At 45.9% G+C, this 15,812-nt stretch overlaps 1 protein-coding gene across 1 annotated transcript in view; it reads right to left on the bottom strand.

Moving 5' to 3' along the window:
- Positions 1-15,812, bottom strand: part of LOC143955221 (uncharacterized) — a 145,377-nt gene that overhangs the window by 25,799 nt on the left and 103,766 nt on the right. Inside the window, exons 38-41 of the mRNA XM_077465304.1 lie at positions 13,633-13,888; positions 12,389-12,400; positions 10,062-10,258; positions 9,628-9,988 (exon numbers count right to left, since the gene is read on the bottom strand). Coding sequence (XP_077321430.1) covers positions 9,628-9,988; positions 10,062-10,258; positions 12,389-12,400; positions 13,633-13,888 — 826 coding nt within the window. The remainder of the gene's footprint in view (positions 1-9,627; positions 9,989-10,061; positions 10,259-12,388; positions 12,401-13,632; positions 13,889-15,812) is intronic.

Genomic DNA, 15,812 nt, shown 5'->3' with positions numbered 1-15,812 from the left:
AGTCACTACCAGCACACATGTCGGCACAAGAAGCGGAACTAACCGCTCTAGAGAAAGCCCTAGAACACTTGGAGGGACAAGAAGGGAACATTTACACTGATTCTGCATACGCCTACGGTGTGGCACATGATTATGGCCACATATGGAAAGCTAGAGGTTACCTTACAGCAGCAGGCACACCTGTTAAACATGGTGAAGGAATCAAAAGAGTCCTGAACAATCTTCAAAAGGTTATAAGAGTAGCCATCATGAAGATAGCGGCACACACGAGCGCAAAAACAACTGAGGCAAAAGGAAACGCATTTGCAGATTTAACTGCAAAGAAGGCAGCTCTAGGGGAAGTAAGCCCTGAGACCTTAGCCACGGTACAGGTGAGTATGCCCGAAACCACATGGCAGCAGCTAATCGAACTACAGGAACAAGCAGGGGCTATTGAGAAGGACCGTTGGGTTAAGGAGGGAGCTGCACCAGGCCTTGACAATGTATGGAGCGAAGGAGACAAAATATGTCTACCCGCTTCTCTATATCCCGCAATGGCAGCGGCTGTCCACTTACCCACTCATGTCAGCTCCAATTCTATGTATAGGATTGTAAGCCAAGGATGGCTAGCCCCTGGATTCAGTAGTACTGGAAGGAACTACTGTGCTGCATGCCAAATCTGTCTGATTAATAACCCAGGACAGAGAGTGAAAACCCCACGTAAACATCAGGTCCGGGCCCAATATCCCTTTCAGAGACTGCAGATTGACTACATACAAATGCCTAAGAGCGGCCCCTTTGAATTTGTTCTCGTGTGCATCTGCCTATTTTCAGGCTGGTCCGAAAGTTATCCTGTGAAATCAGCTACGGCAAAAGCCACCGCCAAGAAACTGATTACTGAGCTGATACCTAGGTTTGGTCTTCCAGAAACAATAGAATCAGATAGGGGGACACATTTCACGGGAGAAATAATGCAAAATGTGATGGCAATGTTAGGGGTTCAACAAAGTTTTCATACTCCTTACCACCCACAGAGTTCAGGATCAGTAGAAAGAGTAAATGGTACAATCAAGCTGAAAATACAAAAGGCCATGCAGGAGTTGAACAAACCATGGCCTGAGTGCCTACCCTTAGCTTTGTTCTCTATTAGGTACACCCCAACAGGAAAAACCGGGTTATCCCCATATGAAATACTGTTTGGAAGTGCACCTAGATTAGGTTTATATTTTCCTCAAAGTATGCAATTGCAATGTGATAGGTTAACTACGTATGTAATACAGTTGCAACAGCGTCTGACTAAAATCCACAAGAGTGTGTATTCTTCTCTTCCAGACCCTAATTCTGTCACAGGTACACACGACTTACAACCAGGAGACTATGTGTATGTAAAGAAACATACCAGAAAGACACTGGAACCAAGGTTTGAAGGTCCTTTCCAGGTGCTATTGATTACAGCAACCTCAGTGAAATTGGAAGGGAAACCTACCTGGATCCACGCTTCTCACTGTAAAAAGGAGCCAGTTGGCAAATGACAACATGTATCTTTTTATTCTTTTTGTTTCAGTAATCCTGGCTAATAGTTTGGTTACCTCACAGAATAAAATACACAAGGATGAAGGATTTTCTAAAAAAATGTTATTACTGAAGTTTAAATATGCTTATGCCCAGAAGTCAGGATATGAGAAATGTTGGATTTGTAGCAAATTACACCCCAGCACAGCAAGTATACCACTGATGGCAGTTCCTATAAACTATACTGATCTTGCTAACAGTAGCATTAACATAATTAGAACAAATACCAGCGAGACAGTAATGTTTAAGTCAAATGGCCTCGCCTTTTCCCCTGATTGGTGTTTCAACCTAGGGAAAACAACGGGAGGAAATGGAGAATGCCAAGACAGCAAATTTAACTTGTCCATTTTCATACCAAAAGCTACTCCTGGGAAAAACACGGTCTTCTACCCTAGTATAACCCACACACACCAATCGTTAGCTGAGTTCCTCGGTAATATTTCAGACAACAACACCAGGTGGTTAGTGAGTAACCTATCTCTTTATGGATACACCTCCCTTTATAGAAATAATATCGGTAATAGATCAGTAGCACTGGGAAATAATATATATATCTGTTGTGAGGATAAATGTTATACTTGGATACCTAGAAAAGCTCAGGGATGGTGCTACCTCGCAAGTTTAGTACCAGTAATGGGAGTAGTAGGTGATGAAAGAGGTGATCACCTATTAGAAGCTAGCATGCACCCTAGATATCTCCTCAGGTATCGTAGTAAAAGAGAAATATTCCTGAAGAAGGACATGGCATGGGCTTGGTTCCCGTCCTGGACAGGATGGGGTATAGACTTAATGAAACGACTAAATAACTATACAGGAATTATTAATGATGTTTTGGAGAAAAACTCTGATGATATTACTAAGTTAAATCTGGAGACCAGAGCCATCAGACAACAATTAGAATTACATGAATTAGCAATTGAAAGTATGAGTGCAGCACTGACAGGACTCTGTGAAACTACTGAGGACTATGAGTGCTGTACTTGGATACATAACACCAGCATTGAGGTACCTGACTATTATGACATCATTGCACAACACCGTACGGAAGTAAAGAATTTACAAGAGAAGGCCCGAAATATTGGTCGCGACTGGGATCCGTTTGGTGGAACTTTTAGTTTCTCAGGGTTATTCTCTTGGGTTAAGAAGGCAGCAATGACGATTATAGTGGTGCTCTTATTCGTATTTTTCTTTTATGCATGCTTTAAACTGCTCATGTGCTTTTGCAAGAAAGCCAAGGTAAATGATGCGGAAAAGATGGAACTTTTGTGAAGATAGGTGGATTTAGATCCTTGACATCACCCATCTGTCAGAAAAGCCACTCTTCCTGAATTTTAGATGTTGGTACTGTCCAGGGGGATGGGTGTATACCCCTCTGACAACTCGCGGTCAGGGAGAGTACTCTGGATATAGGCCGACTAGAACTTGTTCAGGTGGACCCAGGGCAAGAGGGAGGGGTGATGTCAAAGGGGGAAATGTAAGGATTAAGGTATGTCTAAACAAAATGGTTGACAGTATGTCTTACTAAATACTTGTATTTCTTTATCCTTCTCAGTAAAATAAGGACTCGTCATCTTTAGTCACGTACGCATAAGAGGCCGCATCAGCCCTAAAAAGCAGTCTACGCCCAGAAGATTGTCTTATCAGCTGATAACACCCGGAGAATTGCTTTTTCTTTGCAAAAATGTTGTTTTTTTACATTGCTGATGTTTGCTCTTTTCTGTCTATAAAAGAAGTAATAAAGAGCTCAGAGTCAGAGAGAGTCAGAGTTAAGCACGGACTTCTGAGCAGAAATACTGAATACCTCCGTGTCTCTTTGCTTAGATAAGAACTCTAACTAACTGTAACAATTGGGAAACGGTAACATAACCTGACAAATAGGTGACTTGTTGAGGTCACACCTAACACTAGCGACCCCCAGTGTTTCCTAAAGGAGAGAATTTCTAGTGACCCCCATGTTTCCTAATGGAGAAGATTCCAAGTGACCCCCTGTGATTCCTAATGGAGAAGATTCCTAGTGACCCCCCAGTGTTTCCTAATGAAGAAGAATCCTAGTGACCCCCAGTGTTTCCTAAAGGAGTGAATTTCTAGTGACCCCCAGTTTTTCCTAATTGAGAAGATCCCTAGTGACCCCCCATGAATCCTAATGGAGAAAATTCCTAGTGACCCCCCGTGTTTCCTAAAGGAGAAGATTCCTAGTGACCCCCCGTGTTTCCTAATGGAGAAGAATCCTAGTGACCCTCAGTGTTTCCTAATGAAGAAGAATCCTAGTGACCCCCCGTGTTTCCTAAAGGAGAGAATTTCTAGTGACCCCGTGTTTCCTAAAGGAGAAGATTCCTAGTGACCCCCCGTGTTTCCTAATGGAGAAGAATCCTAGTGACCCCCCGTGATTCCTAATGGAGAAGATTCCTAGTGACCCCCGTGTTTCCTAAAGGACAGAATTTCTAGTGACCCCCCATGTTTCCTAATGGAGAAGATTCCTAGTGAACCCCCGTGATTCCTAATGGAGAAGATTCCTAGTGACCCCCCGTGTTTCCTAATGGAGAAGATTCCTAGTGAACCCCGTGTTTCCTAATGGAGAAGATTCCTAGTGAACCCCGTGATTCCTAATGGAGAAGATTCCTAGTGACCCTCCATGTTTCCTAATGGAGAAGATTCCTAGTGACCCCCCGTGATTCCTAATGAAGAAGACTCCTTATGACCCCCCGTGTTTCCTAATGGAGAAGAATCCTATTGACCCTCAGTGTTTCCTAATGAAGAAGAATCCTAGTGACCCCCCGTGTTTCCTAAAGGAGAGAATTTCTAGTGACCCCCCGTGTTTCCTAAAGGAGAGAATTCCTAGTGACCCCCGTGAATCCTAATGGAGAAAATTCCTAGTGCCCCCCAGTGTTTCCTAATGGAGAAGATTCCTAGTGACCCCCAGTGTTTCCTAAAGGAGAGAATTCTTAGTGACCCCCCGTGTTTCCTAAAGGAGAGAATTTCTAGTGACCCCCCATGTTTCCTAATGGAGAAGATTCCTAGTGACCCCCCGTGTTTCCTAATGGAGAAGATTCCTAGTGAACCCCGTAATTCCTAATGGAGAAGATTCCTAGTGACCCCCCGTGATTCCTAATGGAGAAGATTCCTAGTGACCCCGCATGTTTCCTAATGGAGAAGATTCCTAGTGACCCCCCATGTTTCCTAATGAAGAAGAATCCTAGTGACCCCCAGTGTTTCCTAAAGGAGAGAATTTGTAGTTACCCCCAGTTTTTCCTAATGGAGAAGGTTCCTAGTGACCCCCCGTGTTTCCTAATGGAGAAGATTCCTAGTGACCCCCCGTGTTTCCTAATGGAGAAGAATCCTATTGACCCCCGTGTTTCCTAAAGGAGATAATTTCTAGTGACCCCCCGTGTTTCCTAAAGGAGAGAATTCCTAGTGACCCCCCATGTTTCCTAATGGAGAAGATTCCTAGTCAACCCCCGTGATTCTTAATGGAGAAGATTCTTAGTGACCCCCTGTGATTCCTAATGGAGAAGATTCCTAGTGACCCCCCATGTTTCCTAATGGAGAAGATTCCTAGTGACCCCCCGTGATTCTTAATGGAGAAGATTCTTAGTGACCCCCTGTGATTCCTAATGGAGAAGATTCCTAGTGACCCCCCATGTTTCCTAATGTAAAAGATTCCAAGTGATCCCCAGTGTTTCCTAAAGGAGAGAATTTCTAGTTACCCCCAGTTTTTCCTAATGGAGAAGATTCCTAGTGACCCCCCGTGAATCCTAATGGAGAAAATTCCTAGTGACCCCCTGTGTTTCCTAATGGAGAAGATTCCTAGTGACCCCCAGTGTTTCCTAATGGAGAAGATTCCTGGTGAACCCCAGTGTTTCCTAAAGGAGAGAATTCCTAGTGACCCCCCGTATTTCCTAAAGGAGAGAATTCCTAGTGACCCCCCATGTTTCCTAATGGATAAGATTCCTAGTGAACCCCCGTGATTCTTAATGGAGAAGATTCTTAGTGACCCCCCGTGATTCCTAATGGAGAAGATTCCTAGTGACCACCAGTGTTTCCTAATGGGGAAGATTTCTGGTGACCTCCCGTGTTTTCTAATGAAGAATATTACTAGTGCCTCCAGTGTTTCCTGATAGAGAAGAGGCCTAGGGTACCCCAGTGTTTCCTAATGGGGAAGATCCCTAGTTTCTCCCAGTGTTTCCAAATGGAGAAGATTCCTAGTGTCCCCCTCTGATTCCTAGTGACCCCCCGTGATTCCTAATGGAGAAGATTCCTAGTGAGTAGTGACCCCAGTGTTTTCAAATGAAGAAGATTCCTTCCAGTGTGACCTCCATACCCCCAGTGCCTTCAGGTGTGATCTCTATACCCTCAGTGCCTTCCAGTCTGCATACCCCCAGGGTTTTCAAGTGTGATCTCCATACCCCCAGTCCCTTCAAGTCCTCCTACCCCCAGTGCCTTCCAGTGTTATCTCCATACACCCAGGATCTTCCAGTATGGTCTCCATATCCCCAGTGCCTTCCAATGTTATCTCTATACCTTCAGTGCATTCCAGTGAGATCTCCATACCCCAGTGCCTTCCAGTGTGATTTCCATAGCCCTAGTGCATGGGCGTCCGCAGGTAGGGGCAAGGGGGGTCAAGTGCCCCCCCCCCCCCGGAATCAGGGATCGGATCTTAAATTCAGCACAGTTGCGTCACTATCGGGGTGCGGGCTCCGTTCCTTACCTATTGGCCATAACTGAGGGCCAATCAAAGGAGACTAGGAGAGCATCATGGTACATGGGGATTACTTATCCTAGGGACTGTACTACCTCTGTTGTCTCTGAACATGATAATGTGATAATGGCATTGTCAAAAAGGGGTGGTGCATGGAGTCACCCTAAAATGATGCCCCCCCCCCCTTGAAAAAAGTTCTGCAGACGCCCATGCCCTAGTGTCTTCCAGTGTGAACTCTGTACCTCCAAAACTGCAGGTCTTGTGGGATGTTCCCGGTCTGTGTACCTCAACTGCACCCTGGGTACCAGCATTTTCTGGGACCCCTGTGCACTTCCATTTTCCTCATACATATTGTACTGTGTGTTCCTGTAAGCTCAGGATCCCACTGATGCAAGATACTCCTGTCTCTGTGAGCTCTGCACCCCATTTCAGTAATTGTTTCTTACTAGTATTCCCTGTCCTGTCTGCCTGTAAGACCAGCACCCCAGTGCTGCACTATACTCTTGCTATTACTGTGAGTCCTGTATTTTGCGCTTTTCAAAATTCTAATTTCTGTGTTTCCCTGTAACCCACACGGGTGTGCTATCCAAACAGGCCGCAAAGGAGGGTCCGCAATCCCAACCATACTTGACAACCCCCTTTGTAACACGCTGAGTCTCCAGGAGGGTCAGGAGAGGAGGTGAGTGTGCAGGGCAGCCAGGCTGGGTTGGCAGGAGGTTCTGGAGAAGGTGTGTGTGTGCAGGGCAGCCAGGCTGGGTTGGCAGGAGGTTCTGGAGAAGGTGTGAGTGTGCAGGGCAGCCAGGCTGGGTTGGCAGGAGGTTCTGGAGAAGGTGTGTGTGTGCAGGGCAGCCAGGCTGGGTTGGCAGGAGGTTCTGGAGAAGGTGTGTGTGTGCAGGGCAGCCAGGCTGGGTTGGCAGGAGGTTCTGGAGAAGGTGTGTGTGTGCAGGGCAGCCAGGCTGGGTTGGCAGGAGGTTCTGGAGAAGGTGTGAGTGTGCAGGGCAGCCAGGCTGGGTTGGCAGGAGGTTCTGGAGAAGGTGTGTGTGTGCAGGGCAGCCAGGCTGGGTTGGCAGGAGGTTCTGGAGAAGGTGTGTGTGTGCAGGGCAGCCAGGCTGGGTTGGCAGGAGGTTCCGGAGAAGGTGTGAGTGTGCAGGGCAGCCAGGCTGGGTTGGCAGGAGGTTCAAGAAAAGGGGTTAGTGTGCAGGGGAGCCGGGCAGAGTCTTTTTTTGTATAGGGCCCTGCAAACAAGCCCAGGTATGAGGACTTGTCCCTCTGACAATAGACCTTCTGTTGATAGAAGTCCTTACCCATGTATAGTCTGTACTATGAGTCCAATAATGTATTGCTGTCACTCAATTAATACTTTGATGTGAAGTATCAAAGAAGGAAAGCCTGAGACCCCATCATTATTCCCAGAGAACTTCTCTAAATAAAATAGAAGTCCAGTGCATGAACGGAGACCAGTCAGAGACACCACCATTGTTCCCAAGAGAGACCAGGGGCGACCGCACTTGTTCATCATTCTGTGCAGTGGATAAAAGTTCAGTTTTGAGACTTTGGGACAATTTGAGACTTTTGGTACATTTTTGGTCTCTTTTCCATACTGTAACAGCACACTGGTGCCCCTGAACCTATTTGTTCTATGGTATTGAGCATGTAGGGTCTTTATCTACCTCCTGTGGCTGTACACGGTCTTCTTCGCACTATCCCCGGCTGGGGCCCCACTTTTTTACATCTAAACCCCCTCCCCTTTTCCTTTGAGGGCCATCACTGGCGAAACATGTTGGGACATAACATCTACTTGTGACCACCTTCTTTTATTGGGACACCAGCAACCCATTACATGGAATATGTATATGCTCTGCAATTGGTTTTAATTGAACCCTGTGTCTCTCTTTCTCTTTTTTGTACCAATAAAGTAACTATTTTATATAATTCTTATATGCAATAATTATTTCAAGCACCACAATAATCCCAATCCTCCTTTTTCATTACTCCCAACAATCGGGATGAGGTGCATGATATTTTAGAGCCACTCAAACCACTCTCTGTTGTCTTCTCAAAATAAAATGGAAGTCTAATGCAAGAACGGAGGACAGCCTGAGACCCCACCATTGTTCCCAGAGAACTTCTCTAAATAAAATGGAAGTCCAGTGCAAGAACAGAGGACAGCCTGAGACCCCACCATTGTTCCCAGAGAACTCTATATAAAATGGAAGTCGAGTACAAGAACAAAGGACAGCCTGAGACCCACCACTGTTCCCAGAGAACATCTCTAAATAAAATGGAAGTCCAGTGCAAGAACGGAGGACAGCCTGAGACCCCACCATTGTTCCCAGAGAACTCTAAATAAAATGGAAGTCCAGTGCAAGAATGGAGGACAGCCTGAGACCCCACCATTGTTCCCAGAGAACTTCTCTAAATAAAATGGAAGTCCAGTGCAAGAACAAAGGACAGCCTGAGACCACACCATTGTTCCCAGAGAACTCTAAATAAAATGGAAGTCCAGTGCAAGAACGGAGGACAGCCTGAGACCCCACCATTGTTCCCAGAGAACTCTAAATAAAATGGAAGTCGAGTGCAAGAACAAAGGACAGCCTGAGACCCCACCACTGTTCCCAGAGAACATCTCTAAATAAAATGGAAGTCCAGTGCAAGAACGGAGGACAGCCAGAGACCCCACCACTGTTCCCAGAGAACATCTCTAAATAAAATGGAAGTCCAGTGCAAGAACAAAGGACAGCCTGAGACCCCACCATTGTTCCCAGAGAACTCTAAATAAAATGGAAGTCGAGTGCAAGAACAAAAGACAGCCTGAGACCCCACCACTGTTCCCAGAGAACATCTCTAAATAAAATGGAAGTTCAGTGCAAGAACGGAGGACAGCCTGAGACCCCACCATTGTTCCCAGAGAACTTCTCTAAATAAAATGGATGTCCAGTGCAAGAACAAAGGACAGCCTGAGACCCCACCACTGTTCCCAGAGAACATCTCTAAATAAAATGGAAGTCCAGTGCAAGAATGGAGGACAGCCTGAGACCCCATCACTGTTCCCAGAGAACATCTCTAAATAAAATGGAAGTCCAGTGCAAGAATAGAGGACAGCCTGAGACCCCACCATTGTTCCCAAAGAACTTCAATAATTAAAGTGGAAATCTAGCCAAAACTTTATTTTTCATTTTTGACAGAATGGAATAGGTAAGAAACACTTTTGGGTTGTTAGTGTCCCTGCCTCCTCTTTACTGTTCTACGGACATAATTCAGTCTATGGGACTCCACCACGAGACTATAAGACTCCATCAGTTGTACAGTGGCCTTGGGTGGTGTGTGTTCTCTGGTGGATAATTATTGGAAAACATTTGCCTCATTCTCATCAGGAAGATGGTTTCTTACCAGTGTGAATCCTCATGTGCTTGTCACAGTTCCATTTAATGGAGAAGCACTTTCCACATTCAGAACAGGAATAGGGCTTCTCGCAGATGGTGTGTGTTCTCTGGTGGATAATTAGTGTCACTTTCTGTGCAAAACTTTTTCTGCATTCTGAACAGGAAAACGGCCTCTCGCCGGTGTGAATTCTCATGTGCTTATCACAGTTCCCTTTATCGGAGAAACACTTTCCGCACTCGGAACATGAAAATGGCTTCTCACCGGTGTGAACTCTCTGGTGCGTTATGAGTATCGATTTTAGAGATAAAGACTTTCCACACTCAGAACACAAGAAGGGCTTCTCCCCAGTGTGGTGTTCTCTGGTGTTGGACGAGTTTTGATTTCTTTGTGAAGGAGTTTTCACACTCGGAACATGAAAAGTGTTTTTCACTGGTATGGATTCTCTGGTGTTGAATGAGTACCGATTTCTTTATGAAGGACTTCTCACATTTGGAACACGAAAAGGGTTTTTCACTGGTGTGGATTCTCTGGTGTACAACAAGATTTGACTTCTTTCTGAAGGACTTCTCACACTCAACACATGAAAAGCATTTTTCGCTGGGGTTACTGCTCTGGGGTGCAACTATTCTGGACAAGAAAATAGCTTCTCATCATGTACTAATTACAGATCCCTTTATCAGAGAAACACTTTCTGCACTCAGAAGAGGGAAGGAACTTCTTGCCGGTGTGCACTCTTTGGCGTTTGTTGAGTTTGGTTTTTTCAGAGAAACATTTTCCGGACTCGGGTAGGAAAAGGGCTTCTCACCGGTGTGAACTCCCTGGTGTTTATTGAGTTTGGATTTCCCAGAGAAACACTTTTTGCACTCGGAACAGGGTAAAGGCTTCTCGCAAGTGTGCATTCTATGGTGTTTATTGAGTTTGGATTTCTCAGTGAAAGACTTTCCGTAAATGAGAAGAGCCTTTCCACAATGTGGATTTTGTGGTGTTAAATGAGATCTGTATTGTTTTTGAGGAACTTCTCACACTCAGAACACGAGTGTAAGAGAAGGACTTTTTCCACCCATGCTCGCCATGCTCCTGCACGCATGCGTGGTGGATTGGCGCTCCGACGCACACACGTGCGCGGCCTGATGGTGCAGCGCTATTTCAAAGGGCTCTGGCGTCCAAACGGGTTGCTGGTTTGTCGTTAGCTTCCCGTTTGTACCTGTTTTCAGTTTTGCCATATCTGACTATCTGCTGTGACCCGGAATGTTTTTGACTACGCTGCTGTTCTCCTCGATGTGACCCTCGGCTTGCTCAACAGACTTTGCCTGATCTGCCTACACGCGTTTGACCCTCGGCCGGCTTTATGGACGCTGCACAACCTGCTTACAAGTGTTTTACCCTCGGCCTGCCCAACGGTCTTGCTTACTTGCTTACACGGATTTGACCCCTGGTCTGCTTTACGGACTTGTTTACTTCCTCTTGTGCCTGATCCCTTGCTGTATTCCGGATTGTCTGCTAAAATTATGCACCGGACCCTCAGCCAGTTCCTGAACCTCGGCTCACCCTCTGCACAGCTCTACAGACTTCTTCAGGAACTTACACTTGCTGGTGGCCCGTGCCTCTGCGTGCCACCCACTCCCTGTTCCACCTTCGGGGGATGGGGTGCGCGTAGTTGCAAGGGCAAACCGCTCTCGGCATCTCGGCCTCACAAGTACTTCTTGTGAAAACGAGAGGGGCAAGCAAATGTGATCAGTGGTAACAAGATCACGGGCCACCAGCAACTTACACTTGCTGGTGGCCCGTGCCTCTGCGTGCCACCCACTCCCTGTTTCACCTTCGGGGGATGGGGTGCACGTAGTTGCAAGGGCAAACCGCTCTCGGCATCTCGGCCTCACAAGTACTTCTTGTGAAAACGAGAGGGGCAAGCAAATGTGATCAGTGTTAACAAGACATAAAATCAAACAAGAGACCATACTGTAGGTTACAAATGAGAACTTTATTTTATTGCTGTAACGCAATTAATACTGTTATGTAGCAGGAAGGACAGCCTGAGACCCCACCATTGTTCCCAGAGAACTTCAGTTATTAAAGTGGAAATTCAGGCAAAAGATCTTTTTCCAAATTTAATTGAATGGAGCCTCTGTCAGGTTATTGTTGTCTGTATCTCTGTTGAGAAAGTTCCTGGTTTCTTGTCCCATTGACAACTATCGTTGGGACTATAAGTCTTTTCACTGGTGGCATGTACAGCCATAAAAATTAAAAAAATCTCTTCTGCACCCTACTAAATCAAGAGTTTTATGGATGCATGTGTGCTTGTTGGAGAGATTTCCCCTCAATTTTTGTCTGCCTGATACAGAAAGAGGGGAATATTCCCAGAATGGACAAGGGAAAAAGTTAGAGTTTTAAGCAAAACTACAACATGAAGATAAGACAATAAATTAGAAATTGAAAAAGAGACCACACCATAAGAATGAAATTACAATTTTTCCATATTCGTTGGCTGATCCTTTCAAGACATAAAAACACACACAGCGAAGGGTGCCATCTAAGTGCAGCATCAAAACATTTATTGTATGATAAAAACAAATTGGCAACTCACATGAAGTAAGTTTGTGAAAGCATGTACAGAATAATAAATCAGGACATCCAGGGAACCCTGTAGTAGAGGCATCCCGTCCAGGGATTGTGCAGCACTGCCGCTGGCTGGGTAGGCATAGGAAGGTCAGAGCACTTCCTGGTTGGGAGGAGACTCCAGAGGATGATGTCATACACTGGGGGGATGTCCTGGGAGCATGGTTACATGTTTCAAAGAGCTCCTGCCTCTTTGTCGAGCCTTGAAATGTGTAGCCAAGCCCCCGAGACGCCCCCAGCATCAGACATTTTCCATTGGGTTCCTCTGGGGTCTCATCCTAACTAGGCATAGGAAGTTCAGAGAACTTGCTGGTCAGGAGAAGACTCCAGAGGAACCCAATGGATGATGTTGGATGCTGGGGAACATCCTGGGGGCGTGGCTACAGGTTTCAAGGCTTGACAAAAAGGCAGGAGCACCTTGAAACACAAAGCTATGGCCCCAGGACATCCCCCGGTGTCCGACATCATCCAATGGGTTCCCCTGGAGTCTCGTCCCAACCAGGAAGTGCTCTGAGCTTCCTATGCCTACCCAGCCAGCATAAGTGCTGCACAGTCCCTGGACTTGGTACCTCTGCTAAAGGGTTCCTTGGACGTTATGATTTCTTATGCTCAACATGCCTTCAAAAAATATACTTCATGTGAGTTGCCAATTAGTTTTTTTTTATCATACAATAAATGTTTTAATGCTGCACTTAGATGGCGCCCTCTGATGTGTTTTTATTTATGTCTTGATTCAGAGATTTATTTTGTCTCTCTGGGGGAGTGGCATCTTGTGAAAGGCAGCTTACCAGCATCATCCCCTGACATACCTGATAAAGAATGGTTTATTGGACTCATGGTTATGCATCCCAGTGTTTTTTCTTTGCTGTAAGGAGTTTACCTATACACTACTTCTCCTTTCAGATTGCCTCATCGTACAATTGTTCTACTAGCATAACGATTTTGATTATGAAATGTCACCATAAGTTTTTCAGCAGCCTCCGAGGTGTGTATTCTGGTGGATGATTAGTGTCATTTTCTGCGCAAAAAATTTGCCGCATTCCGGACAGGATAATGACTTCTCACCTGTGTGAGTTTTCATGTGTTTACCACAGTTCCCTTTATCGGAGAAGCACTTTCCACACTTGTTACAGGAATAGGGCTTCTCCCCGGTGTGGATTCTCATGTGCTTATCACGGTTTCCTCTACTGGGGAAGCACTTCCCGCAATCAGCACATGAAAAGGGCTTCTCGCCGGTGTGGACTCTCTGGTGTCTGTTGAGTAGAGACTTCTGGGTGAAAGACTTTCCACACTCGGGACACGAGAAGGGCTTTTCCCCGGTGTGTATTCTCATGTGTTCGATAAGTTTGGATTTCTTCTTGAAGGACTTCTCACACTCGGAACACGTGTAGCGTTTTTCCTGAAAAGGAGGCAAGTTATTGGGAGAAGATTCCTCGGGTCCATAAGGATCTGGGGATAGATCTGCCCCGCGAAGGCATGGTTGGACCTTTGGGATAATAGTGTGTGATTTATCTTTGTACACCTCAGACTTATTCCGATCTGTTGATGTTAATGTATGATTACGTTTGTGATGTACATTTTGAGTAATGATGCTTACTCCTGGAGAACACTGTGCCACGTCACTATCATCTTTGGGTCCTCCTGTTGGAAAAATTGATAACAACAATTAAAAATCACAAATTGCTCTTATTGATAATACCCTTCCATGTAGTCACCTTGACAGCCCACCTGCAAAGGGCAAGAAATAGAAAGAACAATTACATTTACATAAAGCCAACAACCCTCAATACCACATATAGATGCAAAAAAAAAAAAAGACAATTAAACACCAAGGAAGGTAGTAAGCGTGCCCTGCCATAGTGACTACATGAAAAGAGCATTACCAGTAAGATTTGTTTTTCCAGTATGGCCCAAGACAAAAAACCAGCAGATAAAAACTCAAGATAAAACTTTATATCCAAAGTCCACCTCCTAATCCAGATCCACATCCAGTCTGTGGCTCCGGATGAAAGCCTGACCATGTTTCAGCTCTACAAATCTGGTAGAACACACCTTAAAGTTCTGAGGAGAAGGCTTAATGATGGCTATATACAGGGCTTTTTTCTCAAAGAATGGGTGAAGGTACTCCTCTTTTCTGAGTCACCCCTTGTCACAGCCCTCTACCCACCTCTGAGCACCGTCTCTTGGTTCAACTGCCTACCCACCTCCCCTTACTGCCCCATCTGCTGTAGCAGAAAAAAAATACAATCCCTGCCACCCACATGCCCAGCGTCTAAATGCAAGCTTGTCAAAGCTGCTGGCACGCCCCAAAAAATTTGAGAAAGTGTGGCAATGTTGGCTAGATGCTAATGGTACTGTGAATTAATCCATTGTGTTGGGGCTGGGTTTTTGATTTCAGGCTTGCTATACTGGGCGGGGGAGTGATATGAGTATGGTATTTTTCTGTATGCGGGTCGGACGGTACTGTCATGGATGTCTTAGACATGTAACAGGGGATTAAGGGGGGGGGGGGGGGGTTGGTATATGTGTGTTGTACTGTATGTGTTGATAAAACTGTTAATAAATAAAAAAAAAAAAAAAGCTGCTGGCTCTACAACTTCTGCCTTTATGCCTGGGGGATTCTGCCCCCGTGAATTTGCAGAATGTGCTGTACCACAATGGCAGGTTCACAGTCGCTATTTCTTTTCACGTAAGGCCATTCCATATCTCTGCCATCACATGGAAGGCAATGTTGTGACATCAGTGGGCAAGGCAGTCAGCCACGAAGTCCACATTACTGCTGACACGTGGTCCAGTAAGCATGGGAAGGGACAATATATTTTGTTCGCAGCACAATGGGTAATTCTGCTTGCAACTCAGAAGGATGCAGAACAGGGATCAGTACTGCAGCTTGTTGTGCCACCATGTCTCCATACAGCTGGTGATGATGCCAGATTTGTCAGCTCTACTCCCTCCTCCTCTTCCATGCCCTCCTCTGCTGAATTGTCCTATGAACCTCAAATACCTCCTAAGCGTTCAAAGGGCTATTCAATGAGTCAGGCTAAAAGGTGCCATGCAGTGCTTCAGCTGGTGTGTTTTAGGGGACAGGAACCACACTGGAGCAGAGATTCTTGCAGCTCTGCAGGGACAGGCCCAGAGGTGGTTCACACCACGATAGCTGGAGCCAGGAATGGTGGTGTGTGATAATGGCACAAACCTCCTGTCCGCAGGGAAAGGGAAAGTTGACACACGTGCCATGCCTGGCACATGCCTCAATTTGGTGGTGCAGCTTTTCCTAAATAGGTACCCAGGGCTGGAAGATCTTCTAAAGCAGGCCAGAAGAGTGTGTAGCCATTTTAAGTGGTCATACACACCCAGTGCTCGGTTGGCTGAAATTCAGCGGGAATTCCACTTGCTTGTAAACCGCCTGATTTGTGAAATGCCCACCAGGTGGAGCTCGACTTTGGCAATGCTGCAGCGGCTGCACACGCAGCAGAGGGCCATCAACGAGTACCTGTGTGAGTATGGCACAGCGACAGGCTCAGGCTGGCTTGGCTTATTTTCCCCATGCCAATGGCTGTTCATA

This window comes from Lithobates pipiens, unplaced genomic scaffold, assembly GCF_037356315.1.
Source record: "Lithobates pipiens isolate NorthernLeopardFrog02 unplaced genomic scaffold, aLitPip1_a1.2 Scaffold_35, whole genome shotgun sequence".
Classification (NCBI taxonomy): Eukaryota; Metazoa; Chordata; class Amphibia; order Anura; family Ranidae; genus Lithobates; species Lithobates pipiens.
This window is presented reverse-complemented; position numbering and strand designations above follow the sequence as displayed.